Source organism: Astyanax mexicanus, chromosome 13 (genome assembly GCF_023375975.1).
Source record: "Astyanax mexicanus isolate ESR-SI-001 chromosome 13, AstMex3_surface, whole genome shotgun sequence".
Classification (NCBI taxonomy): domain Eukaryota; kingdom Metazoa; phylum Chordata; class Actinopteri; order Characiformes; family Acestrorhamphidae; genus Astyanax; species Astyanax mexicanus.
In genome coordinates, this window is record NC_064420.1 from 30,030,467 (window position 1) to 30,052,835 (window position 22,369).

General features: G+C 38.0%; 1 protein-coding gene across 1 annotated transcript in view; it reads right to left on the bottom strand.

Moving 5' to 3' along the window:
* xkr7b (XK, Kell blood group complex subunit-related family, member 7b) overlaps positions 1-22,369 on the bottom strand; it is a 123,639-nt gene that overhangs the window by 6,368 nt on the left and 94,902 nt on the right. The window contains exon 2 of the mRNA XM_007250792.4: positions 4,533-4,732. Coding sequence (XP_007250854.3) covers positions 4,533-4,732 — 200 coding nt within the window. The remainder of the gene's footprint in view (positions 1-4,532; positions 4,733-22,369) is intronic.

Sequence of the window (22,369 nt, forward strand, 5' to 3'; positions counted from 1 at the left end):
GTTAACAGCTGTGCTGAACTTCAAGAGTTCTTTACTTTAATTTTTTTCCTCTTAATGAGTTTAAGAACATCAGTTGTGTTGTACAGAGGTAGAGTTGGTCTACAGTAAATAGCTCTAATTCATATCATATCAAGAACTTTGAAAAAAAGTATCCTCAATTGCCATCGAAAGGGCTTAAAAAATATTATGATGAAAGTGGCTCTCATCAGGACCACCCCAGAAAAGGAAGACTAGTTCATCAGAGTTACCAGCCTCAGAAACCGCAAGTTAACAGCACCTCAGATACGAGCCACCTAAATGCTTTACAGATTTTTTATTTAATTATTCATATTTAGTATACACAGGGTTTAACCCCTAAGGTGTTGTAAGAGAGTTGCACCAGCAAGTATGTAAATCTATTTTTTGATTCCTAAGTGTAAATCTGCTTTCTTACAATATCTAGTAGAATAGGTTTTAAACTCTAAAAATCTAAAAATGGGTTAATATTAGTGCAAAGCTAACTGTTAGAATTATAAACTGGATATGGAATCGTATGTCTGCATAAAACAGGTTAAAAGTCACATACTCTGATTAAATGTATTAGTAAATATGTATATACTGTATATTAGTGTTGTTATAATTACACTTGTTTGTTAATTCAGTATTTTTTTCTCTTATTGTTAATTGGAGTGAAAACACTTTTTTGAGAAATTGCTTGCATATACAAAATGTATACAGCTCTGGAAACAAATAGCGATGAATTTCATTGATTTTACCAAACTGCAAAGCTCTGGAATGTAATCAAGAGGAAGATGGATGATCACAAGCCATCAAACCAAACTGAACTGCTTGAATCTTTGGACCAGGAGTGGCTCAAAGTTATCCAAAAGCAGTGTGTAAGACTGGTGCAGGAGAACATGCCAAGATAAAAAAAACAGGCTTATTCCACCTAATATTGATTTCTGAACTCTTAAAACTTTATGAATATTTACTTTTTTTCTTTGCATTATTTGAGGTCTGTAAGCTCCTCATGTTTTTTGTTTAATCAGTAATTTCTCATTTTCTGCAAATAAATGCTCTTAATGACAACATTTTTATGTGGAATTTGGGAGAAATGGTGTCTGTAGTTTATAGAACAAAACAACAATGTTCATTTTACTCAAACTTAAACATATAAATAGCAAAATTAAAGAAACTGATTCAGTTAACTGAAGTTAATTTTTTACAGAGCTGTATAATATTAATATAAATACAATTTTAAAAAGAAAAGGCTAAAATAAATGTCACTGTCTTTGCTTGTAAAAGCATTTAAGAGTTGAATTTAAAACTGGGCATCTGATTGGCATCTGCTTAGAAGTCCTGACCTAAACGGCTAATAGGTCAAGGTCTTGCAGCATTTGTGGTGCATACACATGCTGTAAAGGTCAGTGGGTTACAGCTGGACTGACAGGTTGAGACACAAACACACACACACAAACAGAAGAAGCAAGCAAGGCTAGTCACAGACACAGCTCTACAACTACTGATGTGGAAATGACCCACACTTTTATTCTGTGTGTCTGTGCCGCTATGCGTGTGTGTGTGTTTGTGTGTGTGTCTGTCTGACTTCATCTGCTCCAAAGAGCACATCTCCCACTTAAGAGAGTTAACTTTACACTTAACTTTAGCACCCAAAGTCCTATCTTTCAGCTTTTTCAATTCTTTTTTTTTTTACATGATGTCCTGCCACTTTGAAGGCATTTATTCCTCACAGATAATGTACTACAAGAACACTGTTACTGTCTACAATTTACATTCCGCAGTTTCTGAAATTGACCGTCAACAAATTACATGATTTAGTTTTTGAAACTGAACATTTATAATCTATGTCTCTTGGTTTCTGAAAGTTCTGAAAGTTACTGTCTTCAGTTTCTAAAAGGGATCGTCTACAAGTTAAATGATTTGGATTCTCAAACTGAACATTTATAAACTGTCTCTTGGTTTCTGAAAGTTACTGTTTATAAGCTACATTCTGCAGTTTAAAAAAGGGACCATCAACAAATGACATGAATTGGTTTCTAAAACATTTATAACTTATGTCTCTTTGTTTCTGAAATTTCTAAAAATTACTGCCTACAAAGTCCATCATTTGAAATGGACCATCCATAAACTCTTGGTTTCTGAAAGCTCTGAACGTTACTGTTTATAAGCTACATTCTGCAGTTTCAAAAATGGACTCTCTACAAATGACATGATTTGGTTTCTGAAACTGAACATTTATATACTGTATATTTTGGTTTCTGCAATTTTTGAAAGATACTGCCTACAAACTACATTACACAGTTTCTACAAGGGGCTGTCTGCAAATTACATTAAAACAATGTTTTTTAATTTGTGAAAGTTCTGAAAGTTACTGTTCATAAGCTACATTCTGCAGTTTCTGAAAGGGATCATCTACAAAATACATGATTTGGTTTCTGAAACTGAACATTTATAAACTATAGAAATCTGCAGTTTCTATAAGGGGCTGTCTACAAATTACATAATTTGGTTTCTAAAACACTTATAACATATGTCTCTTGGTTTCTAAAAGTTCTAAAAGTTACTGCCTACAATGTACATCACACAGTTTTTTAAAAATGACCCTCTCCAAATGAAATAACTTGGTTTCTGAAATGGGCCATCAATAAACTCCAGGTTTCTGAAAGTTCTGAAAGTTGGCGTATACAAATGACACCATTTGGTTTCTGAAAGTTCTGAAAGTTACTGTTTATAAGCTATATTCTGCAGTTTCTGAAAGGGATCGTCTAAAAGTTAAATGATTTGGATTCTGAAACTGAACATTTCTAAACTGACTCTTGGTTTCTAAAAGTTATAAAAGTTATAATAATCTATATTCTGCAGAATAATCTATATTCTGCAGTTTCAAAAAGGGACCCTTTACAAATTACATGATTTGGTTTCTGAAACATTTATAAACAATGTCTCCTGATTTCTGAAAGTTCTAAAATTTACTGCCTACAAAGTACATCGCACAGTTTGTAAAAGGACTGTCTGCAAATTACGTAACTTGATTTTTTAAAACTGAACATTTATAAACTATGTCTCTTTGTTTCTAAAGCTCTGAAAGTCCCTGTTTACATTCTGTAGGTTCTGAAAGGGACTGTCAACAAATTACATGAATTGGTTCCTGAAACTGAACATTTATTAACTATGACCCTTGGTTTCTGAAATTTCTGCCTACAAACTACATTACACAGTTTCTAAAAGGGGCTGTCTACAAATTATGTAACGGTTTATGAAACAGAACATTTCTAAACTGTGTCTGAAAATTACTGCCTACAAAGTACATTAGACAGTTTCTAAAAATGACCCTGTCCAAATTACATAAACTCCTGGTTCTGGAAGTTATTGTCTACAGGATACATTCTGCAGTTTCTGAAAGGGAGCATCTACAAATGACATAATAATAAACTTTAAAAATGTTAATAAACTTGTTTTCAGAAATTTGTGAAAGTTACTGCCTACAAACATTACACAATTTCTAAAAGGGATTGTCTACAAAGTACATCACTTGGTTTCTGAAAGAGACTGCAGAATGTGTGGAAATCATATGTGCTGTATATGTGTGTGTTCACACTGTAGGAGAATGCAGTCAGAAGATCATGGTAGTATGTATATATGTGTGTGGAATCTCACCCTGCAGGCTGTCATGGATCATGAAGCTGAGCTGCAGAGCTGCAGTCTCAGGTGAAAATCAAATGTATGCGAGTGAGAGTGTGAGGGTGTACACTGTGGGAGCAGTATGCTGTTGCTATGGATAGTAGTGCTGAGAAACTGAGAAAGGCTTGTGTGTGTGTGTTTGTACTACACTGCTATTCAGTTGGTAATACAAGGCGTAATTGGTTAGAAAATATTTATTTTATTTCAGAAAATACAGTTCTGGAACAAATTAAGAGACCACTTCAGTTTCTGAATTAGTTTCTCTGATTTTGCTATTTATAGGTTTATGTTTGAGTAAAATGAACATTGTTGTTTTATTCTATAAACTACGGACAACATTTCTCCCAAATTCCTAAATTAAAAAAATGCCATTTAGAGCATTTATTGGCAGAAAATGAGAAATGGCTAAAATTACAAAAAAGATGCTTTCAGACCTCAAATAATGCAAATAAATAAGTTCATATTCATAAAGTTTAAAGAGTTCAGAAATCAATATTTGGTGGAATAACCCTGGTTTTTAATCACAGTTTTCATGCATCTTGGCATGTTCTCCTCCACTGCTTTTGGATAACTTTATGCCACTCCTAGTGCAAAATTTCAAATAGTTCAGCTTGGTTTGATGGCTTGTGATCATCCATCTTCTTCTTGATTAAATTCCAGAGGTTTTCAATTTGGTAAAATCAAAGAAACTCATAATTTTTAAGTGGTCTCTTATTTTTATACCAGAGCTGTATATGTTTTAGACCTTTTGGCTAGTAACTGTATGTTACATGTACATCACAAATGTGTGTATATGGATGTGTGTGTGTGTGTGTGTGTGTGTGTGTGTGTGTGTGCGTGCATGTGCTCACCCTGCAGGGGCAGTATGTGTCTGCTGTGGATCATGATACTGAGCTGCAGCACTAGCTGGGGCGCGCTCTTCAGGAAGGCCTCCAGCAGTCTCAGCATGTTGATGTCAGCCGTCTCAAACATCAGGCGCCAGTAGCAGTGGCGGTGACCCGGCTCAGTGTGCCACCGGCTCTGCACACCCAGATACAGTGTGTGGACATACCTGCACACACGCATACACACACACAGGGGAAATAAAAAGGTTATTCAGGTTCAGATGCTTTTCTCACATTCTGCAGAGTCTTACTGTCACAAACAGTGAAATTCTGTCACAGTGGTACATTTTACGGTTCAACTGATATCTATTTTTTATGACTTTAAGTGAAATAGGAGGAGTTTATAATACACATTCTTTCCATTTTTGCTGTGTTTTTGTCATTTTTACACGTTGAAACTAATAAAACAAGTGAAAAGTGTGAAATCAGCCCTGTGATTCACATTATTCCGAATAGATGTGAACTGACATATTGCCCACAAATGCTACTCATGCTTTTTCATTATCAGTAATGCACTCCATTACATATACTGAGCTAAACAGACAGACAGACAGACAGATAGATGTAATACATTTAATTAATAAATGAAACAGACAGACAGACAGAAAGACAGACAGACAGACAGACAGATAGATAGATAGATAGGTAGATAGACAGACAGACAGACAGACAGATGGATGGATACAGGTGGACATCAAAGACAAAGCTAACATAATAAGACAAATATAAAATTACCATAATCATTTCTGGAACTATATACAGACGGAAGGTTTAGTAATGAAACCTTTTTTCAATTCTCACACGTAACATTAGCTAGCTTGCTGCTAATGTTAGCTAGCTCTCCGCTAACTTTAGTTCTCTACCCAGTAATGTTAGCTAGCTCTCCGCTAACTTTAGTTCTCTACCCAGTAATGTTAGCTAGCTTGAAAACAACCTCAGTGATACAATTGCTGCTAAAGTTAACTCCGCCAACCTAAGTTCTCTCCAACATTAGCTAGCTTGCTGCTCTACGCTACCCTTAGTTCTCTCCCCAGTAATGTTAGCTAGCTTTTGGCTAATGTTAGCTAGCTCTCCGCCAACCTTAGTTCTCTCCAAGGTAACATTAGCTAGCTTGCTGCTCTACGCTACCCTTAGTTCTCTCCCCAGTAATGTTAGCTAGCTTTTGGCTAATGTTAGCTAGCTCTCCGCCAACCTTAGTTCTCTCCAAGGTAACATTAGCTAGCTTGCTGCTCTACGCTACCCTTAGTTCTCTCCCAAGTAATGTTAGCTAGCTTGCCACTAAAGTTAATTCCGCCAACTTTAGTTCTCTCCAAGGTAATATTAGCTAGCTTGCTGCTAATGTTAGCAAGCTCTATGCTACCCTTAGTTCTCTCCCCAGTAATGTTAGCTAGCTTGCAGCTAATGTTAGCTAGCTCTACGCTAACCTTAGTTCTCTCCACAGTAACTTTAGCTAGCTCTAAAATACAACCTTAGTGATACAGGTGGACAGCAAAGACAAAGCTAACATAATAAAACAAATAAAAAAATATATACATCATTTCTGGAATAATATACAGACAGTATTTTTAGTATCGAATCCTTACTACACTGTAGACTTTAAAGGGTTAAAGTAAACATGATCAAGGAGCTAAATGGACATGACAGCAGTGGAGTGAGTGCAGGAGGTGAGCTTTTAGAGAGCGAGACGAGGAGATGTGATCAATCTGATCTTTCTCATTCACACATGTACAACAAACACACACTAACACACAAACACACACTTACACACATGCATAAGATAGGCCTGTAGCTCTGTCTCTCTCTCTCTCTCTCTCTCTCTCTCTCTCTCTCTCGTTTAATGTTGTTGAACCAGCTTCAGGCAGGCTGCATTATCTGAAAGGCTGCAGAAGAGGCACTGTGCCATCCGCTCAGCTGATAGGCTGCACTGAGAGAAATTCTGGGCCATGCCTAGCGCCTGATAGGCCCACTGGAGAAGATTGGGTTTCATGCTTCTCTCTGATAGGCTAAAGAGTTTAGGAGAAACTGGGCTTGCTTGTACTCTATGGGAGATTTCAATGTGATCCTTTGCCAGGCAGTGCCAGCTAACTCTACTGTGCGCGAGTGTGATGGTGTGTGTGTGTCTGTCCGTCAGTCTACAGAATAGGCCTCCAAGTGCTGCATCGTCCAACGCCTAAGAACAAGAACATTTCACATTCAATACAGCCAAAACACTGAGCTAAAATGAATGTGTGTGTGTGTGTGTGTGTTTGCGTTGTTCACAGGCCTGCGTGGTAAGACGGGCATTGAGCCAACAACTCTCTCTCTCTCTCTCCATCCTGGATGAAAAGACTGCATTAATCATGAGGTCTCCCTGCTCGGAGGGCATAAGTGGTTTGAAGTGGTAAAACGGCAGAAATGCGAACAAACAGACAGAGACATGATCTAGTTTCTCCAGACCCTCGTCTCCGTAACACCCACTTTTAGAGCCAGTCAACGTCTGGAGCGGCCAGTGAGTCATAACTATGGTGCTGCGATCAAAGCACGGAAAACTGAGCCTACTTTTAATAGGTTGGGAAAAGCATCACCCTTCTACCTACTGATATAGTAGATCACATTGTCAGGATTTAGCAGGGAGAGGACGCGGCGGCAGACACAAACGCGGGAATATTAATTAACAAAGAAACAAACATACGCAACCTGAACTGATGCAGAAACGTACAAGAATCGACAAAGGAAACAGGAAACACAGGGCTATAAACAAGACAGGAAAGGAAACTGGGAACACTTGGGCAAAGGTAACGAGGGGGCGGAGCTACAAATGAAACACAAGTGAAATACTTAAGGCAGAGACAGGGGATGAACACACAAGACCACAAACACAGAGAGAGCAGTTAAAACAGGGTTCTTGCTCCATTTTAAAAGTAAAATTTAATGCTGTTTAAGGCCCCAAAAAAATATAATTTAAGGCCCAAATTTTTTTTTTGTAGAAAATAATTTATTGCATTGGAAATCAAAATTTAATGTTTCCCAGTTTTTATATATACCTTTTTGTTTACATTTTGTTCCATTGTGATGCAGAAGATGTTAGCATGTCAGATAGCTCACCGCTAACTCTAGTTCTCTCCCCAGTAACATAACTAACTTGCCGCTAACATTAGTATGTTAGCTAGCTTGCTGCTAAAATTAACTCCGCTAGCCTTAGTTCTTTCTCTGGTAACATTAGCCAACTTGCTGATAATGTTAGCAAGCTCTAGGCTAACCTTAGTTCTCTTTCCAGTAATGTTACATAGCTTGCGGCTAATGTTAGCTGGCTCCCCAATAACATTAGCTAGCTTGCAGCTAACGTTAGCTAGCTATCTGCTAACTTTAGTTCTCTCCCCAGTAACGTTAGCTGCTTGCGGACAGTGTTAGCTAGCTCTACGCTAACCTTAGTTCTCTCCCTGCTAACTCGCCTCTAATGTTAGTGTGTACTTTCCCAACATTTAATACAGTAAATTACAGTAAATTTAAGACAATTTAAGACCTTTATTATCTGGATTTTGTTTGGAGACTTTTTAAGGACCCGCGGGAACCCTGTAAAACACGGAGACAGAACAGGACAGACACGGAACAGGGCCAGGATGTGACACATAAAGTGTTTGAAAAAGAGGGATTAGCCATAACAGTGATTAGCTCTTTAGAATAAAACCTATTTCTAGAAGTTTGACATATTAACAAATTAAGGAGAAAAGGAATGTTGCTGTTTTGAAAGCAGGACATTTGACAGACATAAAGAGTGTTAGTTCAAACTGTGGTGTGAACACAGCAAAAAGTCAGTTGGTGAATTAACTCCCGCAGAGTTAATGTCAGTTTTAGAACACCCCTATTATTTAAGCTGTCCAGCAGCAGTGCTTTTTTTTGTAAAGATTTTCTCATCTTATCAGTGACTTTATTACTGCACTTCACCTGTCAGACCTTTAATGCTTCTCTTCACTGCTGAAACTAAGACTGAGTCCAATGCTAAGCTGAGTCAAAGGCATGGTTGCCAGGTCCAACAAAAATAACAAGCCCAAATTCAGTCTAAAGCCTGCACTACAGAAGTTTAAACTAGCCAAAAAATATATATGTCTATCACAGGTTTGAAGCAAATGGCAAAACATTTGAGTGTACAACTTTTTTGTATTTTATTTTTAAAGGTATTTTTTCCAGTATTGGTATTTATCCTAAAGTAATTAATAATATTGTAACATTTGTGTAACATTAGTTATTTTAAAACAGTTTTATATCCCAGTCAAGTATATTTAATAATAACAAAATTAGCAACAACAAAAAAACCTTTTTCTTACTTTTTCTGTTCTTGCTCCTCCTGAACTCTCTTTTTTCCTTTTTAACATTTTCTTTTATGCCTTGTGATTTCTATTTACATTGTGATTCTCTCTCTCTCTCTCTCTGTTTTTCTGTCTCTTCTTTTCACACTGTCCTCCCTTATATCATTATGTTTTCCTGGTTCTTATTATTGAAATCATTTAAGGAACAATTTATTGTCGAGTTGTACACATTTGCCCATCACGTTCACGTAATATTCAGGGCAATACTAGCTTTTTTTTTTGTTTTTTGGTAGCCGCCGTAATTTTTAAAAGTAGCCCAAAAAATGCACCCCGCCACCCCAGAATTTTCACCTGCGACAGGATTTTCAAGCTAGCCCAATTTGGCGGGAAAACTGCAAACCTGGCAACTCTGATCAAAGGTGTTGCCATGTGGTTCAGCAAGACCTGACTCTTCTTGTAACAGTTTTCTCCAAATTCCAAGAGTCTTTTGAAGATGTAGGAAATAGTACGCATCACTCTCTAGCTTCATCTGTATTTTCTCTAAAGTAAAGACTTACATTTTTAATAATTACAGAATTATTTATCTGTGTTTCTGTGTCTTTTACTAGTTATTATGATAAAAGTGTGAATGTGATGTGTGTAAGTGTGTAAATGTTGCAGTAGAGAGTTTAGTAACACAATATGTTCCAATACTGCTTTACTACAAAAAAAAAGGCTTTGTAAATATTTTTTTTAATTCATTTCCAAAGCTCAGTTTATTTCCTTTGCTACTTACCAGCTGTAAGCTGTTAACTAATTAACTTTTTTCAGTATTAGTTCATTTATTTTCCTTAAAGGCTAGCTGTTTAGACTGCAGGCAAATCAGATTTGTTTCTTAAGCCAGATCTGTTAGATAACTGTCCACACTGATATATGATAGGATTTATGAGGACTGATTTAAGGGTCTAGATTTGAGCCACAGCTGTACATATCTTCATTGTTACTTCCAGATGTGATTTTCGATCCATTTGTCAAAATTAGATTCATGTCGTTTCTGACTGTCCACACTATCAAAAATCAATCTGGACACAGATCTAAAAATGCCAAAAGAGCGAAATAGTTCTTGAGCTGTCTGGATCTGCTGGCATGTTCTAAAGAACACACCAAAAACAGCAAACAAACAAACAAACCAAAAAATCAGGTTAGACCCAGGCCTGACTGACGCCCCTATTCTGCAGCCCACGAGCTGTAGCATAATGTGAGAAGCCGACAAGCATTGTTAGAGAACTTTAATTAGACATTATTGATTCTTCCATAACAAATGCTGATTGTTATTCAAACGGCAGCCTAACCGGGAACAGACAGACTGGCTCGCAGAGAGAAATTGTTTGTTTGGTTTGCATGTGCGCTTAACAGTGTGTGTGTCTGTGTTTGCCATGTGCACTAATTATGACCTCTGTCCCCACTGGGTAATGTGGAGAGAGTTTCAGGCTGAGTCACTATCATTTCCCTTTCACGCCGTGCAGTTCCCAAATCAAACCAGTAAACAAACAAATAAACAAACAAACAAAACTCAATATCTTCTTATATATCATATTTTTTTAATGTATCATTAGAATGGGAACTGTTACTGGGGTCTTCTGCAAACACCAACAGGTAGATTCAGTGAAGTCACAGTTATTACCAGTGATAAAAAAAGACAATGATGTAATGTGATAGTAACTACCGTATTTTTCGGACTATAAGGCGCACTTAAAAACTTTTAATTTTCACAAAAATTGACAGTGCGTCTTATAATACGGTGCGCCTTTTGTATGGATTTTACTCGTCAGGTTGTAAGGAGCAGTAAACACACACTCCGTGCAGCGTTATAGAGAGTTTCAGTGCTATACAGAGTCCAGAGCCGTGCAGCTCCGAGGCTGAGCAGCAATAGCATTAGCTAGATGCTAACCGCTAAGCTAGCTAGCTTATTCACTGAGATCAGTATTATCTAAATTTTACTCGTCAGGTTGTAAGGAGCAGTAAACACACACTCCGTGCAGCGTTATACAGAGTTTCAGTGCTATACAGAGTCCAGAGCCGTGCAGCTCCGAGGCTGGAGCAGCAAATAGCATTAGCTAGCTTATTCACTGTTCAGAGATCAGTATTATCTAAATTTTACTCGTCAGGTTGTAAGGAGCAGTAAACACACACTCCGTGCAGCGTTATACAGAGTTTCAGTGCTATACAGAGTCCAGAGCCGTGCAGCTCCGAGGCTGGAGCAGCAAATAGCATTAGCTAGATGCTAACCGCTAAGCTACCTAGCTTATTCACTGTTCAGAGATCAGTATTATCTAAATTTTACCCGTCAGGTGTAAGGAGCAGTAAACACACACTCCGTGCAGAGCCGTGCCGCTCCGAGGCTGGAGCAGCAATAGCATTAGCTAGATGCTAACCGCTTAGCTAGCTAGCTTTTTCACTGTTCAGAGATCAGTATTTTCTAAATTTAGCACTTTTAATACTGCTGGAGCAGTATTATTAGAGTTAGATGCTAATCGCTAAGCGTTCACCGTTCAGAGGTGAGTTATCGGCCTGTAAGTCTGTGCTGCTTTGCCTGGCTAGCATTAGCTAGATGCTAAGCGCTAACTCTCTCAGAGGTGAGTATTATCAGCCTGTAATCTGCTTGTTTACCGTGTTAAAACAAGCTACGGGGGACGAATCGCTAGCTAATATCTCACTGTCTTACCAGAACACGCAGGATTACTCAGTGTAACGCTGTCGTTTAAGTTTGGGTTAACTTTACTAGTTTAGGTGACTAGCTAGCGTGCTAGCGGATAGCTATGCTAACGCTGGTGCAGCAAGCCTTAGTGGACATCTGGAAATCTAAGCTTACTGTAAATAAACTGAAGCACGTTACTCACCCAAATAAACAGTTTTCAGGAGAGGAATCTGTGTAGATTAATATCCAGCACTCGTTTGACTTTGAAATAGCTAGATTTGTATACTGAGACGCTCCACCGGCAAGCGACCACCCCCGGTGGGGGAAGGGAAACATGGCGCCACCCCTGTTCACTTTGATATAGGCACCCTTTCTAGTGTCACTTAACGCGCCTTATAATGCGATGCGCCCTATGTATGGAAAAATAGCAGAAAATAGGCGTTCTTTGATAGTGCGTCTTATAATACGGTGCGCCTTATAGTCCGAAAAATACGGTACTTCTCATTAAACCTCACTGAAACCAGCAGAGACTACGTCAGTATAGAACAGTAGCCTCCATACCATGATTTTAAGTTATTATGATAAGAATAGGAATTTGATGTAAGGTAATTTTCTTACTGGCTATATACCATATATACCACTACCAGACATATGTATATTCACTGCTTGTTATACGCCCTGTATATCCTCTACTAGCCATATAACCAGTATGTCGTCCACCAGCCATTTTCCCAGTATGCCTACTATTAACTTTAGCCATTACCTTCTATACACCCAGTACATGTTATTTAAGCTTTTATACAACAGTTGTTTTACAAAATGAATTAAGAAAATAAATCAAAGTTCCACAACAACTGTAACAGAACTGAAACTTACTAACGGTGTTTGGTTTATACAGGCTAACACCACTAAAGTTAGCTTGAAAGCAAAATTGGGATTAAGCGAAAATGGCAGACGATAGGACTGTGAAATAACGTTAATACTCTGTTCTCCTGCTCAGAGGAGTCGTCTTCAAGTGGACGCTGCTGCGCATTTTTTGAGTATGTCTGCCTGTTTTGCTGGGTGATGTTGGTTAGCATGCCGGCTGGACTGTGGTTAGGTTAGCGTAGCTTGCTTTAGCTCAGCATTAGCTTAGCCTAGCCTGGCTGGTTAAGTTACCGTTCTGGCTGTCAGACGGCATTAGCCGAGCGATTTTTCTTCCCTTTTTTTCCACAAAAGACGAGCCAGCACTGCGGGCGAGCGTGCCGCGGCTGAGCGCTAGCCTGTGCTAAGCTAACGCTGCTGCTGCTGGAGGTGAGGATTCAAAACTGTACTGTGTATATACGCCGTTACTCAGCAACGCATTGGCACAGGTATACAAGTTTAGTGTGAGAAGGATGTGATGCTATCACAAATATCAGCACGGCTAGAACACTTCTCAACCAATCAGATTGTGAGGTCGGAACTAACTGTTGTATAAATACCCAATTTTTTTTTTTTTTTTACAGTAAGTTAAGATTTTTTAATATTTTTAACAGTGTGGTTAGCAGTAGTGCTAGGGGCGGTTAGCAGTGCCTAGCATAATTAAATGCTGCCCGATAGTGCTACACTGAGAAACCCTGAGTGTTCCACTTAAACTTTAATTCTCACAAAAATCCCATAATAGAACATTATTTTAGTATTGCTAACAATGTTGTAAATCTGTGCGTAAAAACAGAGTAGAAATTCTTTAGATTTTAATGTTGTACACTATTTAGGGTCCCTAAAAAGAGTACAAGGGTGTCGACATGTTTTCCTGACGTAATCAGAGTTTGGAAAAATGCGATGCCATTATTCACCACTGGGGGTGCTGGATCCCATAGGCACAATGTAGAAACGCAATATCTTCAATAGGCGTCAGAGATAAAGACGCGGCCCAGCGATTCGAAAATATGCGTTATTACACACACTATTAGCCACAAATATCATGAAATAGCGTTGTTATTATGAAAATAACTGAGATGTACATATTGTTCTGTTAACTTGGGGTATTTTAAGCAAAATGTAAGGTGGTTAGCAATAGGGGATCCTTGTGGTTTCGCAGGTCTTGCTGCTGGGGGCGCCGAAGTAAGCAAAACTACAATTCTTCAAAAACAATTCTTAAAAAATCTACACACATTTCTCTCCTGAAAACTGTTTATTTTGGTGAGTAAAATACTTCTGTTTATTTACAGTAAGCTTAGATTTCCTATGTTTTGAGTGAAATGACCGATAATAAAAGCCACCAAGCTACATTTCTTTGCAATTCTAGTTTTTTTTATGCCCAGTAAGAGGTTCCTAAGCCTGGGGCTTTGTCTGCGAAGCTACTTGGGAATTCTGGGGAGTTTTACTAGTCAAATAATTTTTATGAATCACTACAAAAAGATTCGACAAGCACTACCATATGTCCCTCACAGCTCTGATGGTGGCATGTTTGCATTCTGAAGATATCCCTCTTCGAAAGCTGTTTGGAGAAGCTGACCTACTTTGGCGGTGCGAGACTGGTAAACGGAGAGGCGATGAGGAGAAAGATAGTAAAGCACTGCCGAGGTAACGTGCTCTGGTCTGGGCAACAATTACACATTGTTCTCTAAAAGAATAAAACCAATTAGCCAAGCAGAAAAATGCTAGAATGTGCATTTGTGCTAACAAACTCATTTTTTTCACAGTGAATGAAGATCAGTAAGACCTTCTTATCTGTGTGGAACATTCATTTTTTGGTGTCCCATTAAAGCAGAACCACACATTTCTATATCCAGGTGGAAATGTAAGTAATTGTAATGCCTTGTTTTATAGTTACTGAATGATTTACAGTTTATTGACTACTCAACATGTAATGCAATTCATTATTGCAAGTGATTATTCAACATTAATATCAAGCTTGTTTATGAATGTACTACATATTAGATGCTTTTGACACAATTGTGCTCTTGTCTGGAGCATGAGACAAGGCTGTAAATACTTTTAAAAATGGAACAGAAGGCGTTTCAAGGTGTATACTGTGTACAGATGGTGGCAACAGGGGCCGGAGTTCAGCACAGTTTGCTGACTAACCTGCCCTAACGGACCTTCCAAACATGCTTTAGAATGGATGATATGGGGCATATTTTGCCCCTGCAGATAAATCACTTTTTACATTGCTATCCAGGCTCAAAGTAGCTCCACTCACATTTAAAACGAGGCATTAATAACTTTAAAAGTGCACAAGAAGCTTATTAAAACCACTATTTATAACACATAGGGTAGCCTAATCTCAGTGTTTTTTAATAAGATCCTTGTACATTTTTCAAATTATTAATGCCTAATTTTAAATGTCAGGGTTTTCCAGATTCTACTTTGAGCCTGGGTAACTGTTTAAAAAGAGATATAAAAGAGTGCTGGGCAAAAAGCACAAAATTGCTGGATTTCGGAAAGCTGCGGGAGAGCGGAGGTGGGCTATTCAAAAAAGGTTAGTACTCTTTATTATGTTTTACTACATCCAAAGTCAATTATACACAAAGTTCTCCTTTAAATATAACCAGGTGTGTTGAGAAGAAAAAGAACAAAACAGTGTAGGTTTTTTACCAGCTCTTGCAGCATAACATGATGTACCTATGAGTGTAAACAAGTGCAAAGGCATAGTGACCCAAAACAAAACAAAACAAAACTGAGCTTTAGCACCTAAAAAGTGCACCAGCAAGTTTGCAGTTTAGTGACCATAAGTCTCTTTTTTCCCCTCCTTGACAGATTTTTAAACACGTATCTTTAAGTCCCACAGTGACCAGTGGTGGAATAAGGTGATTGGGGCCCCTAGGCAACACTTTGAATGGGCCCCCATTCCAAATACTTCTACACACAAACCAACACACACTCAAAAAATGCTATTTATATTAATGACATCAATCACTTATTTTTTTAACAACAACAATACTCTGTGATTAATCATAGTTAAAATCGTGATTTATTTAATGCATATCTCAGAGTAGTTTTGATTATTTTTAATTTAGAATATTTGAACTGTCCTGAGTTTAACTGAGAGCTTTATTAGGTGAAAGAAATGCTATTGTAGCTGCATATTCTACTTTCAACAACTTAGAAAAGTGCCATCAGCTATGTGTGTGTGTGTATGAGAGAAAGAGAGAGAAAGAGAGAGAGAGAGAGAGAGAGAGAGAGAGAGAGAGACTAAAAGAGAAAGACTAAGAGTACAATCACATAGACAAACTCATCATTCCCATCATTAATAAATGTCTCTGAATGAAGCACAAAGTTGGGAGAGGCAGGGCGAGGTGAGGTGTGGCAGGGAGGTTGGGTTAAAATTAATTAACTTAAACAATGGCCAATCAGTGGGCCCTAATTATTGGTCTACATGTACCGGCATCTACATGCAACTATAAGTCAAAGAATTTAAATTAATATCTGATGCACACAATTCTATTTGTTTTAATCCTTGTGTGGTGTTCATATTTTTGTTACTCGTTTACTTTGTTACTTGTATTTAATTCAGCAAAATTAAGCAATTTTACATTAAAATGCTTTACACATGCTTGCTTCACCTAAATTGCAAGCAATATAAACAGCTTACATGGTTAATATTTGCCCTTTACCTTTCTTATATTACATTTCTTTTAAAAAGTGCTACTCTTTTTTTATTAGTTTTGTAATAAAATGTAAAAGAAAATGAATTAAACTCAAGATATGAGTAGAAAATTTGTTTAGTTTCAAATTTACAAATGAAGCAATGTTTATTTGCCCTTGGCCAAACATACTGTATGTAATATAAATGTGTGTGTGTGTGTGTGTGTGGGGGGGGGGGGGGGGGGAGGGTGGGGGTTGTACAGTGTGTGTTTATCGAAAATGTGTTTTGATATATGTTTTTCACAAAAAATGAGCCAATGCCAATGAGTTTGAGTTAGAAAAAATATTTTTTTTTGTATCATTTGATGAAAAATTAAAACGGGTCCCACAGACCCGAACACCACACAAGGGTTAAAAAAGGTAGTTCCACACACTGCCGAGGTTCAACAACTTAGGCCTACTTAAAGCCCCACAGTCACACTATATCCCAATCACAGTGGAGGTCTGTGTGTCCCCAGTGTCCACTTTTTGGAAAAGCTTTTTAAAAAAAAAAACATGGTCATAGTAGTTTACATTGAGCCTGTATTCATAAATCTCCTGTCTGCAAAATGTGCACCACTGCATTTAAGGTCTATTCATAAATTTGAGGTGGTCATGGTAATTTTGTGTAACGTGATGTCAGTAATAGCCAATAAAATCTGACATGCTAATAAGCTCATGCATATTAATGATCACTACTCAGTGCCTGTTCAGAGTGTCCAGATGGACTGAAAATCTCAGAATCAGAGCCATGGGTTCTATTAAAAGAAGCAGAAGTACTGTTTGTAAAATACAGCACAGATGACAGGAAAAGGAAAAACAAGAGCACAGGAAGAATATCACAGGCAGTTAAGTTATTGAAACAAACATGCATCTCCCTTATTTTATGTGTTTAACCTCTTATGTGTTTAAACTCCATAGAACCACTGGTGGTTCTTGTTTTTTTCCTCAGTGATATAACTTAAGATCAACTCAGTTTGCATTGCTTTGCATGTAGTTATTATATAGTAACCCATAGGGAAGAATAATAACAGTCAAAGAACATAAGAGGTTAAATTACTTATCTATTTATATCTCTTTTTGTTTTTATCATTTTGTATTTGTGTACAAAAACTGATAATGAATAGTGCTGGTTTCTCCTAATTAAAGACATTTCCATTATAAAAGATTTTTACCACGATACATATGACTCCAGAAAAAATGCATTTAAAAAGATTATCATGCTTACTCTTGCAGTGATCTGCTGTCTTTCATCCAGACACAAAACAGGATTAGTTACACTCTTTGTAATAATGCATGTAAACATGCATTTGATCCGTTTTATTTCAGCAAACTATGTAAATCATTATATTATAATGTTTGTGCATTATAATATGACATTTTTTTCACCAGAGGAGGATGAGTCCACCCTTAAATTGGAATTGATAGTATGTGTGAAAGTACTACTGCAGATCAAAACATTTAAAAATATTATTGAAGGGTTACTTTATTTTAGTAATTTAGTTCAAAATGTAAAACTAATATATTATATAGATGTATTAAACACAGAGTGATATATATATATATATTAAGCATTTATTTATGTTATTGTTGATGATTATGACTTACAGCCAATGAAAACTCAAAAATCAGTGTCTCAGAAAATTAGAATATTATATAAGACCAACTTGTTCTTTTGGCAGTGTGCCAAGTCCTGCTGTAAAATGGAATCTGCATCTCCGTAAAAGTTATCAGAGTGAAGCATGAAATGCTGTAAGATTTCCCAGGAAAACACTGAACTGACTTTGGACTTGATATAGCACAGTGGATCAACACCAGCAGATGACCAAACCATCACTGATCATCAGTAAATTTTAAATTTCATTTGGAAATCAAGGGAGCAGAGTCTGGAGGAAGAGTGGAGAGACACACAGTCCAAACTGCTTGAGTTCAAGTGTGAAGTTTTAATCAGTGATGATTTGGAGAGACATGTCATCTGCTGGTGTTTAAAAAGAAAAAAAGAAACACAAAAAAATCTATATTGTTTAAAAAACAAAGGGTGATTTTCACACCTGGTAAGCCTGTTGTCCTTCCTTAGGTCACTTTTGGTAGGTTATGACCACTGCATGCCAAAAACACCTTTCAAGATCTGTAGCTTTGAAGATGCTTTTGCCCAGTTGTCCAGCCATTACAGTGTGGCCCTCAAAAGCTTTGTTAAATCTTACGCTCATTTATTGTTCCTGCTTCCAACACATCAACTTCAGAAGCTGACTGTTCCCTTGCTGCCTAATATGTCTATATGTCCCTTGACCATGTGCTGTGTGTACCAATGTAGGCCATGTACTTTTCCCTTTTTGATTTTAATGTTGTGGTTGACTGGTGTATACATCTAGCTGACGTTTATTATTATTATTAAATGACAGTTTTGACCTGATGCATGGACTTATTGGATGTTTCCAATAAAGTACACGATGCAAAACTACATTTAAATGCTCACTTGCTGTTCCTGAGTACCTAATTAAACGGACAATGAGTGCAGATACAATAAATTAGCCTACCTAATGAATTGGCAACTTGATTTACTGCTGACCAACTTCACTATTCTCACTCGCCAGCCACACAACTTGCACCACCTCCTACCCACCAGTCTAGAGCCCATCCCACCTCAGTCCCACAGGCTCTGGAGTCGAAGCTCCAGTCATTAAGATGATTAATGCTCACATTGAGTGTGAATGAAGACTGGGAGGCAGTCCCACCCAGAACTCTCTCTCATTCTCTTTCTCTCCCAAACACACACACACACACACACACACATATACACACACATCACACACTATACCCAAGGTACTTGACTGCATTTGAGGCAGGGCCTGGTCTCAGTGCACTTCTCTGGCTCCGTCTGGAATGCACTGTCTAAGGGGGAAGCTCATTAACTTGTCCAAATACGGCTAATTATACCAAACGCACTGCTCTAAAAGCCAGAGAGGACACAGCTGGGCCGGCTGATGCAGGTGAAACTGCTGTCTGTCTGCTTGGCCGTCTGTCTTTCACTCACTCACTGACTCAGCTACTCACTCGCTCTGTTTTTCACTGTTTGAGAAGTTCTCCTTATTTAATGAGCTGGAATGGCAGGCAGATAATACGGCCAGGTAAGCATCGACAGACAAATACACACAAACACAGGCACAAATGAAGCTGGCATCCCAGCTGGTACCATAAATTCAACCAGGCAGGCCAACAAAGAAATATCCGTGGACAAAAACGTGCTGTGTGTGGGTGAGCATTATCCTGCTGAAAAATGACAGTTAGGAACAGTGCTATTTATAGGTTTATGTTTGAGTAAAATGAACATTGTTGTTTTATTCTATCAACTACAGACAACATTTCTTCCAAATTCCAAATGCAAATATTGTCATTTAGAGCAATTAATAATGCAAAGAAAACAAGCTCATATTCATAAAGTTTTAAGAGTTCAGAAATCAATATTTGGTGGAATAACTGTGGTTTTTAATCACAGTTTTCATGCATCTTGGCATTTTCTCCTCCACCAGTCTTACACACTGCTTTTGGATAACTTTATGCCTGCACTCCTGGTGCAAAAGTTCAAGCAGTTCAGCTTGGTTTGATGGCTTGTGATCATCCATCTTCCTCTTGATTATATTCCAGAGGTTTTCAAAGCTGTTAGTGCCCCTTGTATCACTACTAGGGGTGACCAACTGTCGTATATACGACATCTACCCAGATCAAAACACTAGAGGTTGGGGTGGTGTGTGTCACTCCAGGATTAGTAGGATTGAAGCACTCAACACGAGGCCTCCATACTCGTACCTGGCCACTGGTGGTTTGTAAACAGAATTTCAGAAATTAATAGATAAAGATGATATGGTTCAAGATTGTGTTTACATTGGCTCTTCTGTGGTCCATCCCACCAGAGGGATGTAATTTCCCATAGTGAGATATTGATGTTATCCGAGAACCAAGTAGTGTTGGGTGATTTTCACAATTAGTTCGGTTAATCCGAATGACAGTTTTAATGCGAATTTTTAAAATGGAGTAGTCGCAATTTTACATCCAGACATTTTATCTTTTTAATATAAAATATCTGAAAACGCTTCTCATTTCTAAAATCAAATTTTTTTGTGAAAAAAATCAAAGATTGTGATGGTAGCTGGCGAGCAAGTTGTCAAAATGGCCACCCTACTTCTGTCAGTCCATTGACGCAGCCCCTTTCAAATTCTGCCAACTGGGCAAAATGTCTTTGAGTGCATCATAAAGGCATGTGAAGCTCAGATCAGATTTGGCTTTCTGGAAAGTTCAAGTTCACAAATGTAAGTGACCTGTATCTTTGTGTAATGTGAACAATCTGAATCTGTCTCTGAAATGCTCATTGATAAGTGTATAAATGTTGTATTCTTCAACGACAACAAAAAAACGTCATATTTGAGAGACGACTCGTAGCTTTGTAAAGGGAAATGGATGAGTTAGCAGCTCATATGTGGAGCATCTTTTGCTCGAGTGGAGAAACAGCAAACAGCTGGTCTGAAGTTCATGCTCAGGTCGAGGAGGAGAAAAAAAGGCCAGGCGGTTTGCTTTTGCTGTTTTTATCAGCTATAGCTGCACAACTGCACCAAGAGATGTGTGGGTACGAGAGAGAAGCACATAGTGCATGCGTAAAAAAAAAAAAGCATTATTTCAGATTTGACTGTTCACATTCATATGGCGTGTGGGAGGTTTCATGGCTAAATTGGAGCAGCCTGCTGGCCAATCTTCATTAATTGCACATTATTGCACCAGTAAGAGCAGAGTGTGAAGGTTCAATTAGCAGGGTAAGAGCACAGTTTTGCTCAAAATATTGTAATGCACACAACATTATGGGTGACATACCAGAGTTCAAAAGAGGACAAATTGTTGGTGCACGTCTTGCTGGCACACCTGTGACCATGACAGCAAGTCTTTGTGATGTATCAAGAGCCACGGTATCCAGGGTAATATCAGCATACCACCAAGAAGGACAAACCACATCCAACAGGATTAACTGTGGACGTGAGAGGAAGCTGTCTGAAAGAGATGTTCAGGTGCTAACCTGGATTGTATCGAAAAAACATAAAACCACGGCTGCCCAAATCACGGCAGAATTCAATGTGCACCTCAACTCTCCTGTTTCCACCAGAACTGTCAGTCGGGACAATAAATTAGTGTGGTCTAAAACCAGGTGTTTAAGTTTCATTGTCCAACCCCTGTAGATATCTGATTTAAGACCACATATGAAAGTGACTCAAATCTGATTTGAAAAAAAAAAAATCTAATTCGACACGTTCACACAGCCATGAAAAAATCAGATCTGAGCCACATTGAGCAAAAAATCTGATTCGAGTCACTTCAGCCTGGTAATGTGAAAGCCCCCTTGTAGCTCTAAAATCTAATCAGAACACCTGTAATCATTTACATATCTGCCAGGGACATGATCGCATGCCACGGTTTAAAGAAATATGGGGTGCATCATTATTTTTATTTTTTTTTTTCTGTAAGTTTGATGTTTAGAGTGCACCAGACAGTCCTACACTCTAATAGAGAAGAAACCCCTTAACCTAACCCGGACAGAATGTAGGTTTTTAGCAAATGAACAAGAAAAACATGCCATTAGCAGCAAACAAAGCACTCAGCCATGGCACCATGCCAAAGATACTTTAGTTTACTTACTCAGGAGGCATTTTAAAAGGTGGGACGTGCTGAGTCTCATGCTTAAAATGAGGCAAGATGAGCTTCTTGGGGGGGGGGGGCAGGTCAAAGGGGCCCAAGGCAATCTTAATCCATGTTTTAATTAGAGTTATCTTGCTCCTGTGGACACACAGTATACATCTACAGTGTGTACTCCATTAATAATGTTCCAATAGCTCCCACCTTATTTCTCCTCTGTGTAAACTGGGAAGTCCTAATCTTGAGTAATGCTCATGTAAGCACTGCCCTCACCAATCATGAGGCTGGTGTGATTAGTTCCGCCCACACAGCTTTAATGGCTAATGTTAATCCTTGTAGTATAGCAAGTTTGCATACTTACCTGTTATGTGTGTCTGTTTATTTGTCTGTCTATTTGTTAATTTATTTGTCCATAAATATGAAAATACTGTATGTGTATCAACTGGCAATTCACTTGCATATCAAAACTTTCACTGAGCCAAAACTTAAAATTGTATTTTTACAGTTTTACAATGTTTTTTACATAATTTAGAGTGTGTTTAAATGCAGCCAATAATCTGATAACTGCATAGAAA